The 22473-nt window shown below is 37.0% G+C and overlaps 1 protein-coding gene and 1 non-coding gene across 5 annotated transcripts in view; both read left to right on the top strand.

Annotated features, from left to right (window-relative positions):
- The first annotated feature begins 1703 nt into the window (after positions 1–1703).
- The window catches only part of NAP1L4 (nucleosome assembly protein 1 like 4), a 39134-nt gene continuing 18364 nt past the window's right edge, over positions 1704–22473 (top strand). For 2 of the 4 annotated variants that reach the window (XM_070933320.1, XM_070933334.1), the window contains exons 1-9: positions 1728–1810; positions 6597–6630; positions 8944–9005; positions 9885–9984; positions 10644–10785; positions 12155–12241; positions 14685–14816; positions 16714–16785; positions 19173–19312. In XM_070933320.1, the coding sequence (XP_070789421.1) occupies positions 6617–6630; positions 8944–9005; positions 9885–9984; positions 10644–10785; positions 12155–12241; positions 14685–14816; positions 16714–16785; positions 19173–19312 (749 nt within the window). In that variant the 5' untranslated portion in view covers positions 1728–1810; positions 6597–6616. Of the gene's footprint in view, positions 1811–6596; positions 6631–8478; positions 8577–8943; positions 9006–9884; positions 9985–10643; positions 10786–12154; positions 12242–14684; positions 14817–16713; positions 16786–19172; positions 19313–22473 lie in introns of all 4 variants that reach the window. The other 2 variants (XM_070933342.1, XM_070933328.1) reach the window with 2 other exon arrangements.
- LOC139309151 (small nucleolar RNA SNORA54) lies at positions 12472–12601 on the top strand. The gene has a single exon (XR_011599809.1). It is a non-coding gene; the product is annotated as a small nucleolar RNA SNORA54 (small nucleolar RNA).

Genomic DNA, 22473 nt, shown 5'->3' with positions numbered 1-22473 from the left:
AGCTGCTTGCCTTATGAAGAAGCAAGCCAGCACATCTCAAGCAGCTAGGAAAGGATACATGATTGCCCTGTTTCATGAATACAAAACAACAATGCATGTGGACCATACAGGTGAGCAAAGACAATTTGGAGGATATTTTACTTTTAAAAATTTGTGTACTTCCTAAACTCTGGTTTGTTGGCTGGTAAAACAGATTGAACACATTCAATATTAGGAATACTATTGCATTGTTGAGGGGGTTTTGTTTTTAACTTTAGGCAAATTATATGTTTGTAGACAGGAACCCACAGAGGCGTAAGAGATTGGTTTTCTCCTTTTTTCCACAACATGTGCAAAAAATGCTGCACCGACTGCTGTGTAAACTGGGAGTTCTAGTCATGTTTATCATTCTTTGTCCAACTTCCTATTCTATAGCAGAGAAAAGCAAGAAATTTGTTTCTTTCTGAGGAAAAAAATAGGATACCTGAGGAGTGGCTTGCCATTGCTTCCTTCTTGGGGCAGAGAAATGATGACTAGCCCAAGGTCTCTCTCTCTCACACACACAGAGACTGCTGACTTTGTGCCTAAGGCAGGACTAAAATTCAGGGCCTCCTCGCAGGTTTCTAGCCTGATACCTTAATTACTACACCAAACTGGCTCTCCTGAGAGTGTTTACCTCAGAGTTAATGCACTCACAGTTGCGGCTTAGACCTTATTATTTGGGAAAGGCCATTCTTTTCCTAAATAAAAATAGCACAACAATACCACTGTCAGAAATCTAAAGTGACAGCTTCAGCTTCATTTATGGTATAATTGGTGATAAGAATTCCCGCATATTTCCTTTCATCCAGGAAAAAGAATACAGCAATCCCCTTTCCCGTCCTCCATTTATGCAAACGCTGGCCACTCAAACTTGTTTTAGCAGAATTACTTTTCCCTCTGCTGGAATGGACACACATTTCATCGTCTAGTGATGTTTCTATAAAATAGACTTTGCCAGCTTGGTACCTTCCTTATAATCACCACCATCTTCAGCCGCCCAACCCGTCTAGATTTGGAGAGCGTCAGACTGGTGACTTGGCTATTATTTTATTTGGTAGCACTCTGAAGGGAAAGGCGGGACCTCTGCCACGGCAGCTATAAACCCTAGGATATAAACAAGGTTTCTTCTTCCCAATAATAGGCGTTTCCACTGGGTCCCTTTGGAAAGAGACCGGGAGCAAGTTGTCCCTCCCCTCAGACACGGTGCTTGACGTTATCTATTTAACACTCCTGTAGTGGTAGGGTGTTTCTGGCTAACTTTTGAGATGCGGGATGCTCATCACAAATAAAAGCCCCAAAACAAAAGTTCTCGGCTGAGCTTCAGAGCGACAAAACCTCGCTTTCCCAAAGAGACGGCTCACGCCCGGATGCTTTTAAAAAGACGCTGTACCTTTAACTAAGTACCGCGCCGGTTGCGCGCGCGCTTCCCTCTCCCGCCTGAGCGACCGCTCTCTTTTGCGCGAGCCCATGTTATTCCCCCCCCCCCCACTAGCCTCTCCGCTTCTTCCTCCCACCCTCCCTTGCCTCCCTGCCTCCCTCCCACTTTCCCGACGCAGCAATTGGCTAATCCGCTGTCTGCCGGAAAGTCAACATGTCCCGCGTGTGGAGCAGCGACCGCTGCTAACCTTGCACCAATCGAGGTGGCTTTTACTGCGGAGGGAGGGGTGCCTCGTCGTTAGCCAATGGGAGGCGGTCTTATTCGGGGCGGCGCAGCCCTGAGAGAGTCTGTGAGAGGATCCGCCTGGCTTGCTGGTGTTTCGGGCGTGAGGAGACGCGGAGGCCGGACCAGGTGAGAGAGTGAGGGAGACTGCAGGAAGAAGAGTCGGGACAGGACTGGGTTGGCGGTGGTCCTTTATTTTTTTTCTTTGCTAAAGCGGCAGGTAGTCAGGCTGGCCGGCTGGAGGAGGAGGAGGAGGAGGAGGAGGGGAAGACGATAACGACGACGACCGGTGGGAGGGAGGCCGGCTGCTCATCCCCCCCCCCCCCGGTGCGTGTGCCAGGCCCGGCTAGGAGCGGGTGGAGGCAGTCCGGTCCTACTCCGGGCACCATTTTAAAGGAGCGGCCGTGGGGTCCATTCCGGACCGTAGAAGCGGGGAAGACGGGAAGCCTGACTCTCGCCCAGGTTGCCACATGCGGGTGGGAGGAGAGAGGCTTGGTTTCCACTTCTTGGGGCGGTCCCTTTTCCTTTGGTCTACGCTTCCTGTTCTACCGTATCTCGACCATGTGTTTGGTGCTTTCTTGCTCAGCTGGGTAGGCCACCTGGTTTGAAATACTGTGGTCGAAGATTTATGCGGAGAAATACAAGCCCGGGAATTGCCTTTAAATTAATAATGCCTTCTACATGTGACGAATGTTTTTTTTTTCCCCCTTGAAAATATACGCCAGGTTTTTTTTCCAAACATAGGCCCTTTAATATTTAACCTGAGATGATTTTCCTCCCGTGTTTTTTTTTTTTTCTTTTTCCTTCCTCCGATCTTGAAAACACACAGTCGTGTTGTTTCCTGTGGATTTATAGCTCTGAGCTCCCTAACGGAAGCCATAATTTTCTACAGTAGTTTAACATCATGATGTGAGTCTTCGGTAAAAGCTGCACATTTTGTAAACTCGGCTAATTTGCTCCTACTTGCCTCAAGTTTGAAAGGAACCAGTGAAAGAAAAATGTAAGAAGTTCGCTCAAGATAATAAAATGGCATAAAACTAATTAGCTAAAATTAAATTCATCTGTGGGGGAAAATCTTGCATAAAATTAAATGTGTAATGTACAAAAATTTAATTTTATTGAATGTCATACAAACTGAAATTCTCTAATGCAGAAATAACTGATTATAACTTTGATACTTTATTTTCTTTTGACATGTTGAGTTACATTCCTAGGAACACCAACTTCCCGTTAATACCTTTACATCTGTTCCTTTTTGTGATATGTTTGCAGAGCTGTACAAGTAGTCCATGTTTAGTTATTATAATTGGACTCTGCAACAAAGTTTTAAGCCAAGCCTTCACTAAGTGAAACCTCAACTGTGCTTATGATTTTTCTTCAGCTTTCCTTTACTTTATAGATCTGCGAGGATCATAAATGCAAGGATTGGTCATAAAATTATTTTTTCATCATCATAACCATGAATACAAACTGAACAAGAACTCCTGTATAACATTTCTCTGCCTTGTTTTTGGAAGTGTAGTAATTTAAATTTAATCTGAACCTGATCATATCTATTTTTATTCAAAATGAAAGCTCCATAGAATTTTAAGGGAATACAGGTAGTCCTTGACTTACAGCAGTTCATTTAGTGACAGTTCAAAGTTGCAACGGCAATAAAAAAAGTGATTTATGATCATTTTTCACACTTACAACCTTTGCAGCATTCCCATGGTCACCTGATCAAAATTCAGAGGCCTGACAATTGATTCATATTTATGACAGTTGCAATGTCCCAGGGTGATGTCATCTTTTGGCCACATTCTGACAAGCAGAGTCAATGGGGAAACCTGATTCACTTAACCTTGTTATTAACTTAATATGTGCAGTAATTCACTTAATTGTGGCAAGATAAGTTGTAAAATGAGGCAAAACTCATTTAAATGTTTCATTTAGCAACAAAATTTGGGCTCAATTATTGTAAGACTACCTGTATGTGTATAATGCATAATTGAACTATGGAATACAGTACCACAAGATGTGATGACTTTAAAAGAGTATGGCAAATAGGACTCTGCCTTGAAAACATATTACCTCCCAGCTGGGAATAGCATGCATCCAATACTAATGTTAGGAAAACAGTGGTAAGAGAAGGGTATATCTTACCCTCCTGCTTGTGAGCATCCCAGAAACTTCTAGTTGGACACTGTAAGCAGTAAACCGAAATAATGGCGTAAAATAAACTTGGCAGTATGCAAATCCTGATATTTAGGTGTAGTTATACCAAATATTTCATTGTACTGCCACACTTCCAAAATATAGACACTTGCTAGCTGAAATTCCGAATACCAACTCAAATAGATGGTATAAATGCATATGATAATCCATTAAAGCATATACAATAATGAAATAAGTTTTTAAGATACCATAATATTCTAGATTAATTTTGTTGTATTTAAAATTATTTTAAACTTAATTGGACTTTCATCATAGTAAACTTGAAGAGTATTGTGCTTTTGTAACGAGGGGAAAGTATGTTGGTGAACCTTTTTGGCACCAAGTGCCGAAACAGAAGCATGTGTGTGCGCGCGCAGGGGGGGAGCGCCAGAAGAGCAGTTCCCCAGCGCGTATGTACACACCAGGAAGCTAAGCTTCCAGTTTCCAGCATGCACAAGTGCACCGGTCACCTGGTCTTCTGGTTTCTGGCACGCATGCACATATGAAGGCCAGCTGCCCGGCGCACATGCACGCACTGGAATCCAGAAGAGCAATGGGCGACGGCTGGCATGCCTGGAGACATGGCTCTGCATGCCACTTCTGGCACACATGCCATAGGTTCACCATCACAGGACTATCTATACAGTATGGTATCTGCCAGTACAATAGTGTAGGTTCCTTCTCTAAAGCTGCTTAGGAGTGTTAAGGAGTACTTAGAGAAGGTTTTAGTAGCAGACAGACAGATCAAATGGAAGTCAGTATAACTTTTCAGTGCAGTCTTTGTAGACAAACTGAAAGAAAATGATTAATTTTGAGGGTAGCACTTCAGCAATAGTTGAATGTTTTCTGACTTTAAAATTGGTCACGTGACCATTAAAAGCCTTAATTCAAGTAATCCTCTGGTTTAAAACCCCAATCCTAAAGCCTAAAAGTAATTGTGAAATGAGCCAGGATCTGTTGTGAACTGGAAGAAATTTGTAATGGATGGCTAATGGAGTTCAATACTATAAAAAAATATAGCACTTATGTACATGAAGTGAAACGTGGCTGTTTGCAAAGAATGATGTACCTACAATGAAAAAAGATTTAAGATACTTAATTTATAATTGTTAATAGAATGTTAGAAAGATTCCTGAATGTTAAAAGATTAAATATTAATATGGTTATTTTATATACATTTCATACTTCCTAATCACTCAGCTTCCTCAAGGGGACCCTGTGCAGTAATAATTGAATATGAATAGTATTTCATAATACTTCATAATTTTATATTTAAACATTTCATAATAAGTTTGTATTTCAGTAGCTTTCCAAAGTGCTATTTGGGATAAGGTTGCTTTAGTTTTATTTTAATTAAGATGTAATTCTGAGGTACATTTTGTAATCCAATTCTGATTACATTTTCAGACATGGATTTTTTAATGTTTATGGTCAATAGTATATTCTGGCATCAAGTCTTGGGTTCTCTTTGTTGTTCTAAATAATTTATATTTTTATTTTTTCCCCATGTTTAATTAAAAATAGATGCTCAGATTTGCATTGTAATTTCCTTTGATACAGATATACTCTATATTAATAAGGAATATAAAAATATTGTGCTGAGCCATAATGTAATGTTGTAATGTTTGTAATGTACAATAATAATAAAATCTCCTTTTGTACCAAGGCATGTTCCTTAAAATCATTTCTGAATAGATTCACATTACTAAAAAAAAAAGTTAAATCTTCAAGCTGAACTCAACTGCTAATAACTTCAGTACAGAAATGATTTAGCACTGAATTTTCTATAATTTTTTTTGGGTGGGGGGGCTTCCTAATATAGTCTACAATCCTGGTATTTCTTGGGAGGATTTTATCCAAATATTGGTCTAGTTTAACATTGTTAATCTCATCTAGCTGGGTCTTAATATTAATTAATGTTGGCTTGGGAAAGCTAGGTTTTTCAAGTCCTTTGAGTTTTGATACCATTTCATAGTTGGATCCTGGCATATTCTTCCTATTCAATGGAAATTCTTTGCATGAAAGTTAAGGGTCTAGGTCCATGATGGTGAACCTATGGCACGCGTGCCACAGGTGGCACGTGGAGCCATATTGGTGGGCACCTGAGCGTTGCCCTAGCTCAGCTCCAGCACACATGTGCGCACTGGCCAGCTGATTTTTGGGCCTTTTGGGCCCAATGGAAGTCGGCAAACGGGCTGTTTCTGGCCTCCGGAGGGCCTCCAGGGAGGTGGGGAAGGCTGTTTTTGCCCTCCCCAGGCTTCTAGAAAGCCTCTGGAGCCTGGGGAGGGCAAAAAACAGGCCTACCGGGCCCACCAATACCATCACATGCCAAAAGCAGGGGGAGCATGGGGGGGCCACGCACACATGCGTGGGGGGGCAGGGCGCATAGAATTATGGGTGTGGGCACGCACGTGCGTGACCATCCCGCACTCCCCCAGCTTTTGGCATGTGATGGCAAAAAGGTTAGCCATCCCTGGTCTAGGTGATTTGTCGATTCCCCTTATGCTTTCTGAAGGGGTATTATAGACTTTTGAGCAGTCCACTGAAAGTTTGTATTAGGCTACACACTTGGAAAAATTGGTGAAAATAATTTCTGATTGACATTCTCTGCTCTAAGAAGATCTCTGCTTCTGAAAATGGATTGCATTGATAATGCATAATCTTTTTATTTGATTATTCTGCATATTTTATATTTTAAACTATATTCATTGTGTTACAGGTGGATAAAAGATCTTACAGATGGCAGAAAACAGGTAAGCTCTTGAACATCTGTTTCAAAAACTCATGTATAAGGAAATGGTTTTCTTATGGAAAATATGTTTGAAAATGTAATGAAATATGATAAAATATTGATTGTCAAAGGATTTTTAATGTAGTTCAGTATTGCTTTTACCGCTTGTCTGCTGCTGAATCTTTTTAGTGGTATCGTTTTTCACTTAGATTATTCTGCTCTTGTATTGGGGACATGTGCTGAAGCACTTGTTTAATTGTAGTATGCATTAGAATAGTACTGTCTCATACTTAATACATGACTTCGACTATATTTGCCAAGAAGATGGGCCACAACTATTTTTAGATCATTTACTGCTGTCTTGTTATCTTCCAATCACTGAGTGGTGTTTAATTTCTTTTAATAGGAGAATTGCAAAGAATGTTGATTTTTTTTTATATCATACACTTTGCTAAACTTTTCAAGGATAAAATCCATTGTAGTAGATCAGTTTTTGGGGATCTAAAGCATCATCTGCTCTCAGTTGATGTGATAAATTCCTGAGTTCAATTAACCTGTTCATATAAGTATTGGCTGTTAGCGATAAAGACCCTTTATTAGCTATTATGGCTGGCTATATCTATTTGAGAAAAATTTTCATCCTGGCCTATTTGAAATTCTTTCCTAATAAAAGAAACAAAATAAATTGTGGGTGTCCAATTTCAGAATTGCTGAGAAGCAATAGGTTAGCTTATTTTACTTTTGCCTTGGGACTAAGTTGACATTGAAATAGCCTTGATTATATTGACCGGCGTATTGGGATTATTTGTAGAGATGGGTAGTATTTGCGGTATTTACTAGGTATCTTTCAAGGATTGAGGGGGAGATTTCAATTCAACATTTGTAATTGTCTTCCAAAACATTTCATATTACGTTATCTATGAAGCTATTGGGACATATTATCTGGGAATTTGAAATGAAGCTAAGCTTCTTATTTGGGTCACTAGAGGCTAAGGAAGTGCTAATCCAAGGCATAAATTCAGTAATAGTCTCAAGAACTAATGAACTGAAGCTTAATCAAGACAAGATGAGAGTTCTGTTAGACTCAATGTTGAAAATGTTTTTCAACAAGTTCAGGTCCAACTGTACATATCTTAAAACTTCAAATGTAGATTCCTAATTGCATCCATATTTGTTTGTTTGCATTCCACCTTTATAACTCAAAGCAATGAACATATCCAACACACCTTCCTCCTCCTAATTTCCCCATTAAAACTCTGAGGAGGGTTGGCATGAGACTGAGTGACTGGTCCAAAGTCATCCAGTTAGTTTTCATGACTGAAGATGGGACTTGAACTCAAGAGTTTGTTGCTTTCTAACCTGATGCCTTAACCATTAAATCAATCAATCATTGGTAGGCCAGGTTTCTCTTGGAAAAAGATAGTTAGCCATATTTATAATAGTTTTTCAGCTTTTGTTATATGTGATATTGCTTAAAGTCCTATAGTTATGATTTTTATAATATCCTTGTTTTGGTTCTGCCTTGCCAATCTAGAAAGTGCTTTAGTATAACAGTACTTTGTTTCTTTGAGCCCAATTCAAATAGCTTAATCTTTGAAAATTATAATTATTTGGTACTGAAGTATTTAAAGAAATGCTTTCTATCATTCTAGCTTGGCTTTACTTTAAGGTTATTTGATGATGTTTATGTTCAGCTTCTAGCCCAACAGAGTTGAAAATTATAACACTAAGGGAGAGGAATGTCATTTCCTTGGGAGTGTGACTGCCAATAATTACTATATTTTAGCAGTTTTTTTAGCTGTAGCATTTTGACACATGTTTTTTCTAAAGTGTTTTAAAATGTTTTTTAAATATGCTTTTTATTTTGTAGTTTTGTGAATATATTTGGGCATTCAAACTTCTAATCACTGATAGAAAGCAAATCTTGTTGCTGAAGGAAATTGCCAGATCATATCAAGTAGTCATAAGGTGTTTACTTGTTTATATTTTCTAGTAGTGGTCTGTTTACTCTCTGTTCATTGGATTTGTGCCAGCTATTAAATTGCATAATTTAAATATTTGCCTACTTTTAAAATTAGAAATAATGTTATATTACTGGTGGAAGCTTATTTTGTCAAGAAACTTTGAAATGTGAATTTTTGGTTTAAACATCTATACACTATGTTCCCAGTTCTAATGTTACTTCTGTACTTACTATTGGTACATAAAAATTAAATGTTTGGTACAGTCTATTACTATCTCAAGGAAATCAAGCATAAACATGATTTTTTATAATTTAAAGGTTAACAACTTTATTTGGATTTTATCTGTTATTTGTCTCAAATATTTTTCACAGTAGGGCAGAAGATGCTGCCTCAGATTCTGTGGAAAGTGCTAAAGGCACAGGTGATAAAAAAGGTAAATGGCTCAGACTTATTTCAGACAATAGAAAGAAAGGGAATAACTATTTGGTTACCAGAAGTTATATTAATCCAAGTTCTGATGCAGGGAGGAATTATATAATTGATATGTGCCTATACTAGCTTTCTGAATTTGCCACATTCTCATATTCATCTGTAGTAGGATATATCCTGTTTGCAGAGAGGTGGTATGAAGGGACTTCTGGAAGGAGGAGGTTGGAGACACAATAAGTGTATATTTTATTGCTTTTTAGAAGAAATCCTTTGTTATTTAAAATTTAAAAAGTAATATTTGTGAAGTTTTACATGTGTAAAGGATACAGATATGGTTTAGAACAGGGGTCAGTAACCTGTGGCTCTGAAGCCGCATGTGGCTCTTTCACCCCTCTGCTGCAGCTCTGTGTCACTCAAAATATGCGTCACAACCACCAATGTGCGACACCCGCCAGCACACAATTTATTGAGCTTTTCAACCCCCAGTAGACCAACCATGGATAAATCCAAGAAAAGAAAAGTTTCAGAAGAAAACAGAACAATTAGTTCAACTACATATGCTAGTTTTGTGGCCACTCAAGAAATAGTCAGGCACAGGAAGGGTTTTGTGGCTCCTGGTGTTTTTTTTTTTTGTTTGTTTGTTTGTTTTTTGTGGGAAATGGATCCGAATGGTTCTTTGAGTGTTTAAGATTGCAGACCCCTGGTTTAGAAGCATATAGAACAAAGCTATAAGAAAATATTCGGAAGAAAGTACAAGAGAATAACTAGATTTCCAGGTTTTCTTAAAAGCAGGACTTATTTATTTAACTTCCAATATTATGTTCACTTAGGCCTTAAACATTCATTAAAGGTTTATAATTTAGGTAATGTACTGCTTTTACAGAAAAGTTAGCAGACCAAGTAATGCAGAACCCACAAGTCTTGGCAGCTTTACAAGATCGACTTGATAATGCACCTCACACTCCTTCCAGCTATATCGAAACGTAAGTATGAAAAACATCTCAGACCTGAAAAGAAGTCCAGATGGTTAGTGATTCTCTTAATATAGCAATGTAATATGATCAGATATATGAACACTATTCTTAATGTATTTCTAGGTTACAATTCCATGTATTCTAAGTTTGATTCCTTATTGCTGCAATTTGTCCCTTTTACTGACATTAACTGTGTTAAACATTGCTATTGGCTATGCTGAATACTGAAATACTCTTTGTTGCAAATTAGCTAGAATTCTGAAATGCATTCCTACTGTGTTATAAATTAAATTATCTAAATTTCTTTTAACGTTGGAAGAGAAAGGTCACATATATTGATTCTATGAAACTCTTGTAGAAAGTTGAATAGATTTATTTTGCTTTGGTTCTTCCCAAAGAAGCACAACTGAGAAATTTAGAACAATGCCTTGTATTTTTAAGAACTAGAAGAGGTACTTAAGTTTACAAGATGACATAAATGTTTAGAGAAATGTTGGATTTTTATTTTAACTTCTGTTTCGGTGTATTTTTTCACATTTGGCAACAAAATATATGTTTCCTTTAGGATTTCTGGAGTAATTACCTCTGAATTTTAAATTTAAAGTAAATTATTTATATTGGATGAAAATATTTGATGCTATTTTTAAATGAATTGTTTTTATTACCAGCTTACCAAAAGCGGTAAAAAGAAGAATTGATGCCTTGAAACAGCTTCAGGTGAAATGTGCACATATAGAAGCTAAATTTTATGAAGAAGTTCATGATTTAGAGAGAAAATATGCAGCTCTTTATCAACCCCTTTTTGATAAGGTAATGAATCAGTTGAACTGTTAAATTTGCTTGTAAGCCTCTAAATTACAAATACCGGTGAGGGAAAAGACTAGACACTGCTAGACAAATTTTTGCCCTTCCAATTTAATTATGTGTTCAAGGGCATATCACTTTTATATCTTCTGAGATATTTATGTTTGATTGTTTGCCATGCATTTAGAGCATTGGCATTGTCTTACCATATTATGGGTATGCATGAATCTTCTGGACCTTGTGAATTACACAAGGACCTTGTGATTTCAACTAATACATAATAATAGTCCTCAGTTCTTTAATTTGACTTTTAAAGAAAAAATACAGCAGTTTTAGGTTAGATACATTAATGTAGCTATAAGTAAAAAGATAACAAGTAACAGTGTTCAATAGTGTTATCTTCTTAATACTTTTTTGTGGTACTTCATAAACCACAATTTGTTCAAAACAGAAAACAATAACAGAGTTGGAAAGGACCTTGGAGGTCTTCTAGTCAAATCCCCTGCTTAGGCAGGAAACCCTACACCACTACACCACTTTTAAACAAACTACTTCTTACTTTGTTTAAAATAAATTGGGAGTATAGGGGTGTAGTAAAACATTTTGTGTGTTAAGTAGTTAATCTTTTTACTACTTCATAGAAGTATGTAAGATGTTTTGTGGCTGAAACATTTTAGTATGATCATTTTTGAATTTGGAATGGACTTTTTGCAGCCTCATTTCCAATTTTGTTCCAATATTGGAACAGGTAATCTGAACTTTCCACAATTGGTACAACTGCAAAACATGAGTTTTACTGCTGCCAAGAATGATAGAATACAGGTAGTCTTCATCTTAACGAAGAATCATTTAATGACAGCTCAAATTTACAGTGGCATTGAAAAAAACTGATGTATGACTAGTTCCTACACTTAACAACCACTGCAGTATCTCTGCAATCACATGATCAAAATTCAGGCTCTTGGACACCAGCATGTATCTAAAATTGTTGCAGTTTCCAGTGGTTATGTAATCACCATTTGCGACCTTCTCAGTGACTTCCAACAAATAAAGTCAATGGGATTCACTTACCAAATGAATAGCTTAATAACCATGGCAAAAAGGTCATAAAACAGGTGTGACTCTCTTCATGACTGCATCATTTAGGAACAGACCTTCCAGTCCCAATTGTGGTCACAAGGATTACCTGTAGCCTGTTTAAGATTGAATCAATTCTGGTGAGATTATAGCAGTGAGGTCAGAATGTTTCAACCTTGAAATGTTTTCACACCTCTACTAACCCATTAAAATGTAATTAAGAGATCATTGTTTTCAGATTTCTGCAGTATTCTTACTCTGTTGAATAATATATCTACAATTTGTGTAACTTGTGCAGAGAAGGGACTTCATCATTGGTAATGCTGAACCTACTGAAGCAGAGGCAGAATGGCACAGTGAAAATGAAGATGAAGAGAAGCTAGCTGTAAGTGGAAATAAATAAACTTTAAAATATTTTGAGGTAGTCAAAATAACATTTCTACTGAACAATCCAATTAATTTGTGTTGCAGAGCATATTAGAAGCTTATGTCAGCTTTCATGGTAGTGTTTTTTGAGGGATTTCTTTCTGTAATTTCAGAATTGCAACTCTCTTGTTCAAGAAGTTTGTTAACCAATGTTTTAAATTTATTTTTATTATTGCAATATAGTACCATTTGCACTGTTCGTAACCTGTTGTGACAGCCTTTTCTGCTAATGGGTTCCATTCCAGTGCTACAATAAAACCTGATATGAGAATAAACAGGCTATTTTGCCTGCTTGTCATCTCTGTTGCGGGTTACATCAAGTAGTTTCATCTTGTTAGCTGTCCTTTGTGTACAAATCATAGTAATTTGATTGTATGTAATATTTCCCTACATTTTCCAAATCAACACGGCTAAGTTCACCCATCATATTAATCAGTTTATGGCTTAATGCATGTTGAGCATTAAAGCTCATTAAGCATGTTGGTTAAACAGAAGAGAAAGATTTGTTTGTAGCATTTACATGACCACCTAATTCAAGTTATGCAACTCTAGATGATGTATAATAAACAAAATAATAAAGTAACCAACTGGGTAAAATTCCAGCATCTAAAAGTAACTTTTTTTTTGCAACCAATTATCTACTGATTCAGAATACTGTCAAATCCTTTTCTCTCTCAACCTTGGTTTCTGTTCTTCTCCAAATGTTTATGCTGCTACTCACTTCAGGCAAGTTTCTTAACCAGTAGCAATATCATCTTCAATGCAAGACTTTTTGACATAATATTTTTCTCACCCAGATGTCTAAATGGTTAGTTGCAACAAAATGGGTGACCAAAATGTTTTAACTGGTTAGTACATTATGCTCATCATATATGGTTTATTTCCCACTCCCAGTCACTCAGCATGGTAGGAAAGGATTAAGTCTGCCTCTTCTAGTTAGAAGGCAAGACTTGGGGCATTTTTTGCTTTTTGAGGGGTACTCTGTTTCCACATTTGAATATAGCTTTGAGGGTGACAAACAAAGGATGCAAGATACGTACTGCTAAAGATCTTAAGTGCAGGATTGGAAAAACAGGCAGACTGGTATGGTGATCCCAAACATGTATAGGAACTAGAAGAGCAGTGGGAAGAACTTGACAAAGCCATAGCTCTTGAGTCTAAAGCCAAATTCAGCAACAATAGCCTAATTTCTACCCTGTTTCTCCCCAAATAAGACATTCCCTGATAATAAGCCCAATAAGGCCAAGCGCTTATTTCAGGGTTCAAACAATATAAGACAGGGACTTATTTTTGGGAAAACATGGTATCAGCTGTTTGTAGGGGAAAAGAGAAACATGATGATAAGATAAGTAACAGTTCCTGGTCTCCTGACTTTTGGGAAGAACAGCCCAGTAATCAGTAGAGGCTATCGCTTTGCCTGTAGCAAAATTGCAGAGATGTGCAGGTTGAGATTTAGACAGCACCAGTGGTAGTAGCTCACCCTGGAGACTCCTTCTTTTCTAATTATAAAGCCAGATAGCAGCCTGATCCTTTTTATTTGTGTGAGCTCCAAAACATAAGTAGATCTCCTATTTTCTCCTTACACCAGATGATGTTGGGAAAGTAAAACAACACCTAAAATGGCTTCTATCAGAAGGTCGGAACCCTAAAAAGGCTTGAGGATACCATCCACAAAAGTTCTAGGATGTCTCATTCCTATTTGTGTTCATCTGCTTTGAAATTCCAGACTCCATTCCCAGGAGAGAGGGCAAAAGATAAAAAAGGAGCCTAATCAATATGGAAGGGCAAAACACAAGGCAGAGAAAGCCATCTCAGAGGGGACCTCCATCCAATCTCCCAATGCCTCCATAGTGCTAAGCAAGGAGATAAAACTCATACTCAGCCAAATAGACAAAGACAACAAGGATTAAATTTAAACTACTTGGGGATGGAGAAGGTATGCTGATAGATCATGGAGAAGAACAAATTTCAGAGAAACCAAGAAAGATCATATCTGAACACCAAAGACTATTTAATGCTATAGAGCTAACCTTCATCAAGTTCATCATTTGTGTTCAGAATAGCACCACATGATAATCCCAAGTGTTGTTCTTAATAAACACTTATTTCTGTTTAAGTGTGATATGAAAGGTGAGACAGTTTTTAGAAATAGGGGAATGAACAGAGCTTCGTTTTCTGTATATTTTCGAATTGCTGAATGTACTAATCTTACAAACCAATAAGCATGAATTTTCCTAAGTGTGATATTAAAAGAAAATTATGTTATTTGTTAAATCTGTTTGCTTCTCTTATTAAATGTGAAGGACTAAATAAGCTATTTTTCTTTTCTAATTTAAAATATTTTGGAAGAGCTTCTGCATAATATTGTCACGCTCATATAAATACCCTGCTGTATCTTCTAGGGAGACCTGAAAAATAAAGTAGTAATAGAAGAAAAAGAAGCAGGAGCAACTGAAGAGACAAATCCTAAAGGAATCCCAGATTTTTGGTTCACAATATTTAGAAATGTAGATATGCTGAGTGAATTAGTACAGGTAACAAATTCAGTGGCTATTTTGATTAGAATGTAAATGATGCATTATTAAATGGATGTCTGGAAATTGCCACATTTTTGATCTTCTTAAGCATTTTTCTTGGGTTCACTTGTTTGGAAATGTCATTTGTCAGTGGCTGAAATTCAGGTGGGCATAGAGCTTTAGATCCTTCTCTTCCTGCCTCTGGACAGTGGAGGAGCGTGGAGGTGAGGGAAGGGGATTTTGAGCTCTGTTTGCTTGAATTTCAGCAGCTTAGATGCACGGAGCTTGTGGTCCTTCTGTCTCTACTTCTGCAGAGAGTTCTGTGGAGTCGAGGAGAGAAGGATTTCAAGCTCTGTTCCTACTTGGATTTTGGCTACAGACCTGGATCAGCAAGGAGCTCTTTTCAGCCAGCCCTCAGAGATGAGAGGATATTCTCTTGACAAGCGGTAGTGGTTTGCAGCCTTGTCTGCTGATTTCCCTATTGACTTTCTAGAGAGGCCAGCAGAGAAAATTGCAAATGACGATCATGATCACATGACAGGTAGCTGTTAAGTGTGAACAGGTTGCCGGGCAAACAGATTGTGATCATGTGACCAGGGGGAATGTGTGCAGTATATTGTGGCAGTTGGAAATGCTTTACAGGGCATAAAGCACTCTTTCCAAGGACACTGTAACTTTGAACAGTCATTAAGTGAGGACTGCCTGTAAAATTTTGCGTCTTGTACGCTGAGCCTACCGATTGTATTTTTCCTAAGAATAGGAAGTGCCTTCAGTCTGCTTTTAATGGCGAATGAGAACGAACACTGCTCAGTTTTGAAAATACTTCAACATTTCCCTCAGTATTCAAAGAACTCTTCAAATTTACTTGCATTTGGCGACGATTTTACAGTGATAATTCCCTATTATAAACTTAGGAGAATGAAAATAAAATGTTCAATATTGTACTTCTGCATATTATCAATTATAATTATATGAAATAGGCTTTTAAATTTTTTAGTAAATCCCCTGGCAAATATTTTTATGGAAAAGTTTTTTCCAAATATAGTGTTGCAGCCTTTCCGTCTTAGAAGTAAGGAATATAATTATGGTTCTATGTTCTAGAGCAGCGGTTCCCAACCTTTTTGGCACCAGGGGCTGGTTTTGTGGAAGACAATTTTTCCATGGATTGGGGATGGGGGTGTTTTCAGTTTCATTTATTCGCCTGCCACTCATCTGCAGCTGTGTGACCTGGTTTCTAACAGACCACAAACTGGTACCAGTCTGGGGGTGGGGACCTTTCTTCCACAATAAATAGGTATTTTTTGAGATAATGCAAACTGAATGTTAGCTTTTTCTGTTATTGTTTTATCTCCCCAAATATAAGCACTGCTTATATAAATTACTTTTTATTAATACTTTCTGGGACCAATTTTTTATTTGATTCCATCTCTGACTATTCTGTCATATTTAGTCTCAGCATTTGAGTAAGGGTACAACATCTAAGATACATATGAATATGTGGTAGAATTTACCTACTGTTTTGCTGACAGTACAGCTAAAAACTTCTGTTTGTGACATTCACCCAGTACTTTTGTGTAGAACATTTTATTTCAAATAACTTCATCATCAAACAGGCAGTTTTGAGCATTTTGGAAGTGCTCTGAACCAAAAACAGCTCTCATGTTCAGAACACTTCCAACGCATTTAGCAATTGAAGTGTTTAGAATATAGAACAGCTTAGGTCAAAACATTTTGTAAATGTCTATTTACTATGTGAGTGTTGGTAACTCTCAAATTCTTCAGCCTTTTGCATTTTATTTAGAAAGAGTTTAAGAGTTAAGGAAAAATCAAAACTGAACATTTGCATAAATGTAGTTTATTATTCTATTGAAATGGAACCCATTTATTTCATTTTAGATTTTCCATTAATTTTTAGGAATATGATGAACCTATTCTAAAACACCTGCAAGACATTAAAGTGAAATTTTCTGAGCCAGGACAGCCTATGGTTAGTAGTGATTAACTTTAAATATTAATATCAATTGGGAGTTAATGATTTTATATGGGAGCTTTCATGTTTTATCTTATTGTATTAGGTTTTCACATAGAAAATATGAGTTTCTCAGCCATATTTTCAAAGATCCTGCTATATTGGCATAATTCTTAATTAGTAGTATAGTGCACAATAACACCATCTACTGCTACTGTTATTTAATGAAGACCATCCTAAAAACCCACAACCTAACATTTAAACTTCTTTTATCTGTATCCTCATAAACATATTCCCCGTGTTACTTGCTCTAGCTAAACATCTCAATGATGTAGACCTATTAATAATTCTGTATACAACACCTATGCTGAAATAAATATTCTGTAATTAAATAATCTTGTTTTGGAACAAGAAAATTACTGTGTAGTCATGCTATGTTTTTATAACAAAGCTTCACGATATTTTGCATTACAAACAAATTAGAAGTAGTAAAGATATTAAATAATTAAAAATTAAAAACATCAGGGATCTATTGAAATGTACATAAGGTCTTTTTGTTAATGTAGCCTTTAGTGGTAGAAACAATTGATAATTGGCTGGTTCATTATTGATTGCTTAGAAGAATAACCTGCCCATATATACAATGCAATTCACTATTACCTGTTTTATAAATGTTTGGCATTAATCTTTCTAGTTGTATTTTTATTTATTTATTCTATTTAACTATGCATATCCCCTCCCATGTGACTATCCAAAAATCTCTGGGTAAACAAAAACAATTTCATTAAAACAAACAAACAGATCAAAAAATAAAACTGCATTGAGACTCAACAGAAACACAGCATCACTAGATAGATACACTTGTGCCAGAGCCCCTGACCCCAATGCCTGGATGAAGTGCCAGATCTTCATAGCTTTGCAAAAAGGCCAACAGAGTAAGGAACTGAGCATATTTCAATAGGGAGTCTATTCCATAAGGCAGGCAGCATAACAGAGAAGGCATGCTTCTGGGAATTCATCAGATGTTACTGTTTAACTAGTAGTAGCATGCCCACTCTGCCATATCTACTAGAACAGACATACCACCAGGTCCCATATGCAACCTGGTACCATGCCATCTAGCACTTTAAAGGTCACAGTCGGAAGCCTGTTGGGAGGCAGTGATGTTACATGGGCATACTATGTATCCAAAACTGCATATGTCACTATGTTCTGGATCAACTAAAGCTTCCAAGTGCTCTTCAAGGACAGCCCCACATAGAGTGTATTTCAGTAGTCAAATGGGAAGTGATTAAGGCATGTGTGACCATGAATAGTGCCGCCCAGTCCAAGAATGGTGTAACTGGTGCACAAGATGCATTTGTGTGAAAGTTGTCCTGGCTTAGGTTATTACCTGCTTGTCAAGCAGGCCAATGTATTAGGGTGATATCTCTATTACATCAGTTTGACCTCACAAATTATGTGCAACTTCAAAGTTTTCCAGAACCATTAAGGGACCATGCAAGGGAAAAATAAAGTGAAAGCAGGGAAAAGGGTCTTCATATAATCAGTTCTAAGATGAAAATAACAGGTGGCTATAGATGAAGGCTTTTCTCAAGGAATACTGGAATGAAGAAACAAGTGATTAAAATTATATTCTTTTCCATTAGAATCTTGTCTTGCACCAGCATTGCAGTTTACAGTTTTCATTGAATAGAAAAGCAGAATAAACACCTGAACTGCAAGGTTTACTTGGTTCAGACAGGGAGCATTTTTTCTCCTTTCACATTTTTAAGTCCCACAAAGGTAGATGAATATTACAATGTAATACAGTTGGGGAATTAGCAGTGGAAGTAATCATGACTTGTTTTATAACATTTGTTCAGTTGCAATTACTAGATAATAAATTCATAGGACTTTGCAAATTTTTTAGTAGGAATGTTTCGGAATGGTAGGTAGCAAGGTCAAGTATCTCTGCTCAAAATACTAAACCTTTTTTCAGGTTTATACATATACTTTAGGATCTGCCATGTGGTGTATCTGCGGGTATGTGCATGCAGAGACACTTCATTTTTGTCATAGCTACACAAAGCATGCACACATTAGGAGAGACAACTAGGGACATGTTCTAAAATTCCATGTGAATTATAATGGTTTAGCAGTTCAAAAACTGATTTTTGATAATAGATATTGCCTGTTCCAAAGAATCTGTTTGGAAGGTTTGCACACCGCTTATAAAATTTTCATATGTTTGTATTTTTGCCTATGTGAATTATGCCATTTTGTAACTTGATAATGTTCTGTTCCTATTCATCGACCATCTGCAGATTGTCAATTCAGACATTCCCTTGAACTCACAATTTATTGTTTTCTTTACTATCTGCCAGAAAATTGTGATCTTTGGAACAATAATGAACTTCTTTTAGTCTTTTACATTAGAGTTTCACTTCGAACCCAATGACTACTTTACTAATTCAATTCTGACAAAAACCTACAAGATGAAATCAGAACCAGATAAGACGGATCCATTTTCATTCGAAGGTCCTGAAATTGTTGATTGTGAGGGGTAAGGAAATGTTTTAAGAACTTTTTAGATTTTAATCAGATTGTATCATAATGTGGTCACAATATAAAATAGGGCAAATTATTCTGCCAGACAGAATGAGTGGTAGAAAAGGAAATGATAATAGTTACTGCTAATAAGGTTGGGTAAGCAAGCATTTTGGAATGAATTTACATCAATCAGTTCTAATAGGATAGCTCTTAAGACATAGAAACAGAATTAAAAAATAATATTTTTGATTCTCAGTCTGCTTCTACAGCATATGGTCCAGACTTTAAAACCAATGAAGAGTACAATTATATTCCGACCTCATTCCCCTATAATTTCTTCTCATTGTTAAATATCACTAGCTCCTTCAGTGTCTCTTCATAGGATTTCTGGTTCCCTGATCAGGATTTGTTGTCTTCATCTGATTTTTTTTCTTTAAATACTTCTCAAAATACGTTGTCTAAAACTGAGCAATATTTAAGGGGTAACAAATTAAAATGGAATAGTTTATTATTTGGCAATTCTCCTTTGATGCAGTTAAAAATACATTTTTACTTATATATTGTACAGATATATACACCAACCAATCGCAAGAATCAACTTTTGTGACTAAACTATGCTGTTGACATATAGGCTTAGGATCTTTTTCACAGTACCATACCATAACAAGTCTCTTCCATCCTATTCCTGTGCATTTGATTTTTGTTTTGAAAGCGAAAAATTGCATTTATTATTGATTCTTTCATACTATTTATCTAGCCCAGGGCCATAGTGGGTTGCAAATCCCGTCACTACCGTTTGCTTGGGCGCATGCGCAGAAGCATCCCTGTGGGTGGGCGGAGCCTCCCACCACTACCGGTTTGCCCGATCTGGGGCGAACCAGTAGCAACTGATCACTGGCCCAGGGGTGTCAAACTCAAGGCCCGTGGCCTGGATCCGGCCCATGATGTGGTCGGATCCGGCTCATGGGGCCGTCCTGGTCTACCCAATGCAAAGAGGAAAGATGGGCCAGCGTGGCTTCAGCCTGGTCTACCCAGTGTGAAGAGGAAAGATCAGGCCAACGTGGCTTCGGCCTAGTCTACCCAATGCAAGGAGGAAACATGCCAGCAGTTTGGGGAGTGGCGTCAAGCTGGCCACACCCACCCAGTCTCCCCCACCAGGTCAACCACAGCCCTGATGCGGCCCTCAGTGAAATTGAGTTTGACACTTCTGATTTAGCCTATCAAGATCATTTTGAATATCTTATAGGTTTTTAGCTGTCTTATCCAATTTTGTGTCATCTGCAAGTCAATAATCTGTTCATCCAAGTCAATAATATAAATAGTGAAGAATATAGGACACTTGACTGATCCTTATGGCACCCCACTCAATATGTTTCTCCAATTTGATGAAAAATCATTGGTGAATACTCTATAACTTTGGAGCCAGTTATGTATTCACTTATTTGTCATGTTCACACTTCAGTATGTCATAGGATACTTTGAGATTGTCAAAAGTCAACCTATGTTTTAGAATTCCGCAATCTATTGAGTTATCGCATCAAAAAAGTGTGATATTAGTTGGATATTTGTTCTTAACACATTCATGCTGATTTTATAGTAATTCTCACATCGTTTTCAAGATGCTTACCTACTAATCTTTTTATGACCTGTCCTAAGATCTCCCAGGTATTGAGGTCAGACTGACAAATTGATAGTCCTCTGGTTCTTCCATTTTGCCTTATGGCATTTCTTTAATTTGTCAGGATTTCTCAGAGATGATATGTAAACATTAATGTCAGCTAATCTGTTCATTCATCAGTAGTTCAGTTCATCTTGGGTATTTAAAGATAAATAGATACTTTCCAAATACGTTTTTATCAGTAGCAAATTTCAATCCTGTCCCTTCATCCTACACTTTACAGTCTCTTGTTAGAAAACATATTTTTTTTGCAGAAGATGAGTCAAAATAGGAGTTAAGTAGTTCTGTCTCTTCTTCCTGTTAACATTTTGTGATTTTTATTGAGTGGTTGATACACTGATTTTTTTTTTAATTTTGAACATATCCAAAGTAATTGGTTTTGATTGTTTTTAGGCATTCTTTATTAACCCTACCACATACTGTGCTTTTTTGTACAGTTACATTGGCTGCTTTTGCCCTCAGTTTTTTGCCCCTCATTTCAATCTATTCCCTGCTGAATCTTTTGAAGAAATTGTATCCTTAACTACCAAATACTAATCATGGAAGTCATCCTGCCAGGTTTCCCTTATATCCATTAGATATATTTGCCCTCCCATAGTAGGTATTCAGACTCATTTTATTTAATTTTTATATTGTAAATAATAGTAGTTATACATTGTTATAAACAGTGGTCATTAACTTTATGAACCAATCCTCCTGTTATTTGAGCAATTTAATAGGCTTCATTAAAGCAAGACTCCTCCTACCTTCCCTGTATGTTAGACAAGTTTTTATTTGAGTTCGTGTTTTAAAGATTTTGTTTTCAGCCCCTACAAGTTTCACTTTAAAGCTCTCCTCATCAAATTCTCTATTCTTTTACTGAAGATGGTTTTATCAGTCCTTCTGAGTTACAGCACATCTTGTGTCAGCAGTCTGGTATTTCCTTTTCCAATATTTTTCTATGGACTAGAAGGAAAGATGACAACATCACTAACCCAACACACACACACACACACACACACACACACACACACACACAAATATTGAATTTGTTTCTTAAATTTTTGATGTCTTATTGTAGTTCTTTGCAATATAATTTGTCCCATGTTGATTAGTAAGCAGGAATAATTATCAGTGGATTTGGTCAACTTTGGAAATTTTGGTGTTTATGATTCTTGCTCCTGGCAGATGGCAACGTAACAATCAAAAGGATTGAACTGGAACATCCGCTTGCTTTGGGTCTTTATAGCAATAACAGGACTGTTTTTTTCTTCCTTTCTATAGAGTTGAAACTGCATCCTCTCTGCCTTTAAGGGATTCACCATCATATCTCTTGGTCTACCCTTGAAGGCTTAGAGTTGCTTCCTCTATAAAGGTGAAAGCTATTTCTCAGTCGTAGTTGTGTAGTATATGTTTACATTATTTGGGTCTGTTTGTCAGTCTGTTCATTGATAATTTCATTTTCTTACATGCAGAATTGTAGCTACTCCCTGCTTAATAAAAAAAAATGTAATGCT

This window comes from Pituophis catenifer, unplaced genomic scaffold (genome assembly GCF_029215685.1).
Source record: "Pituophis catenifer annectens isolate HBS135680 unplaced genomic scaffold, rPitCat1.0.hap2 SCAF_1, whole genome shotgun sequence".
NCBI classification, from domain to species: Eukaryota; Metazoa; Chordata; class Lepidosauria; order Squamata; family Colubridae; genus Pituophis; species Pituophis catenifer.
Note: the sequence above shows the minus strand (reverse complement) of the source record. Positions and strands in the feature narration are given on the sequence as shown.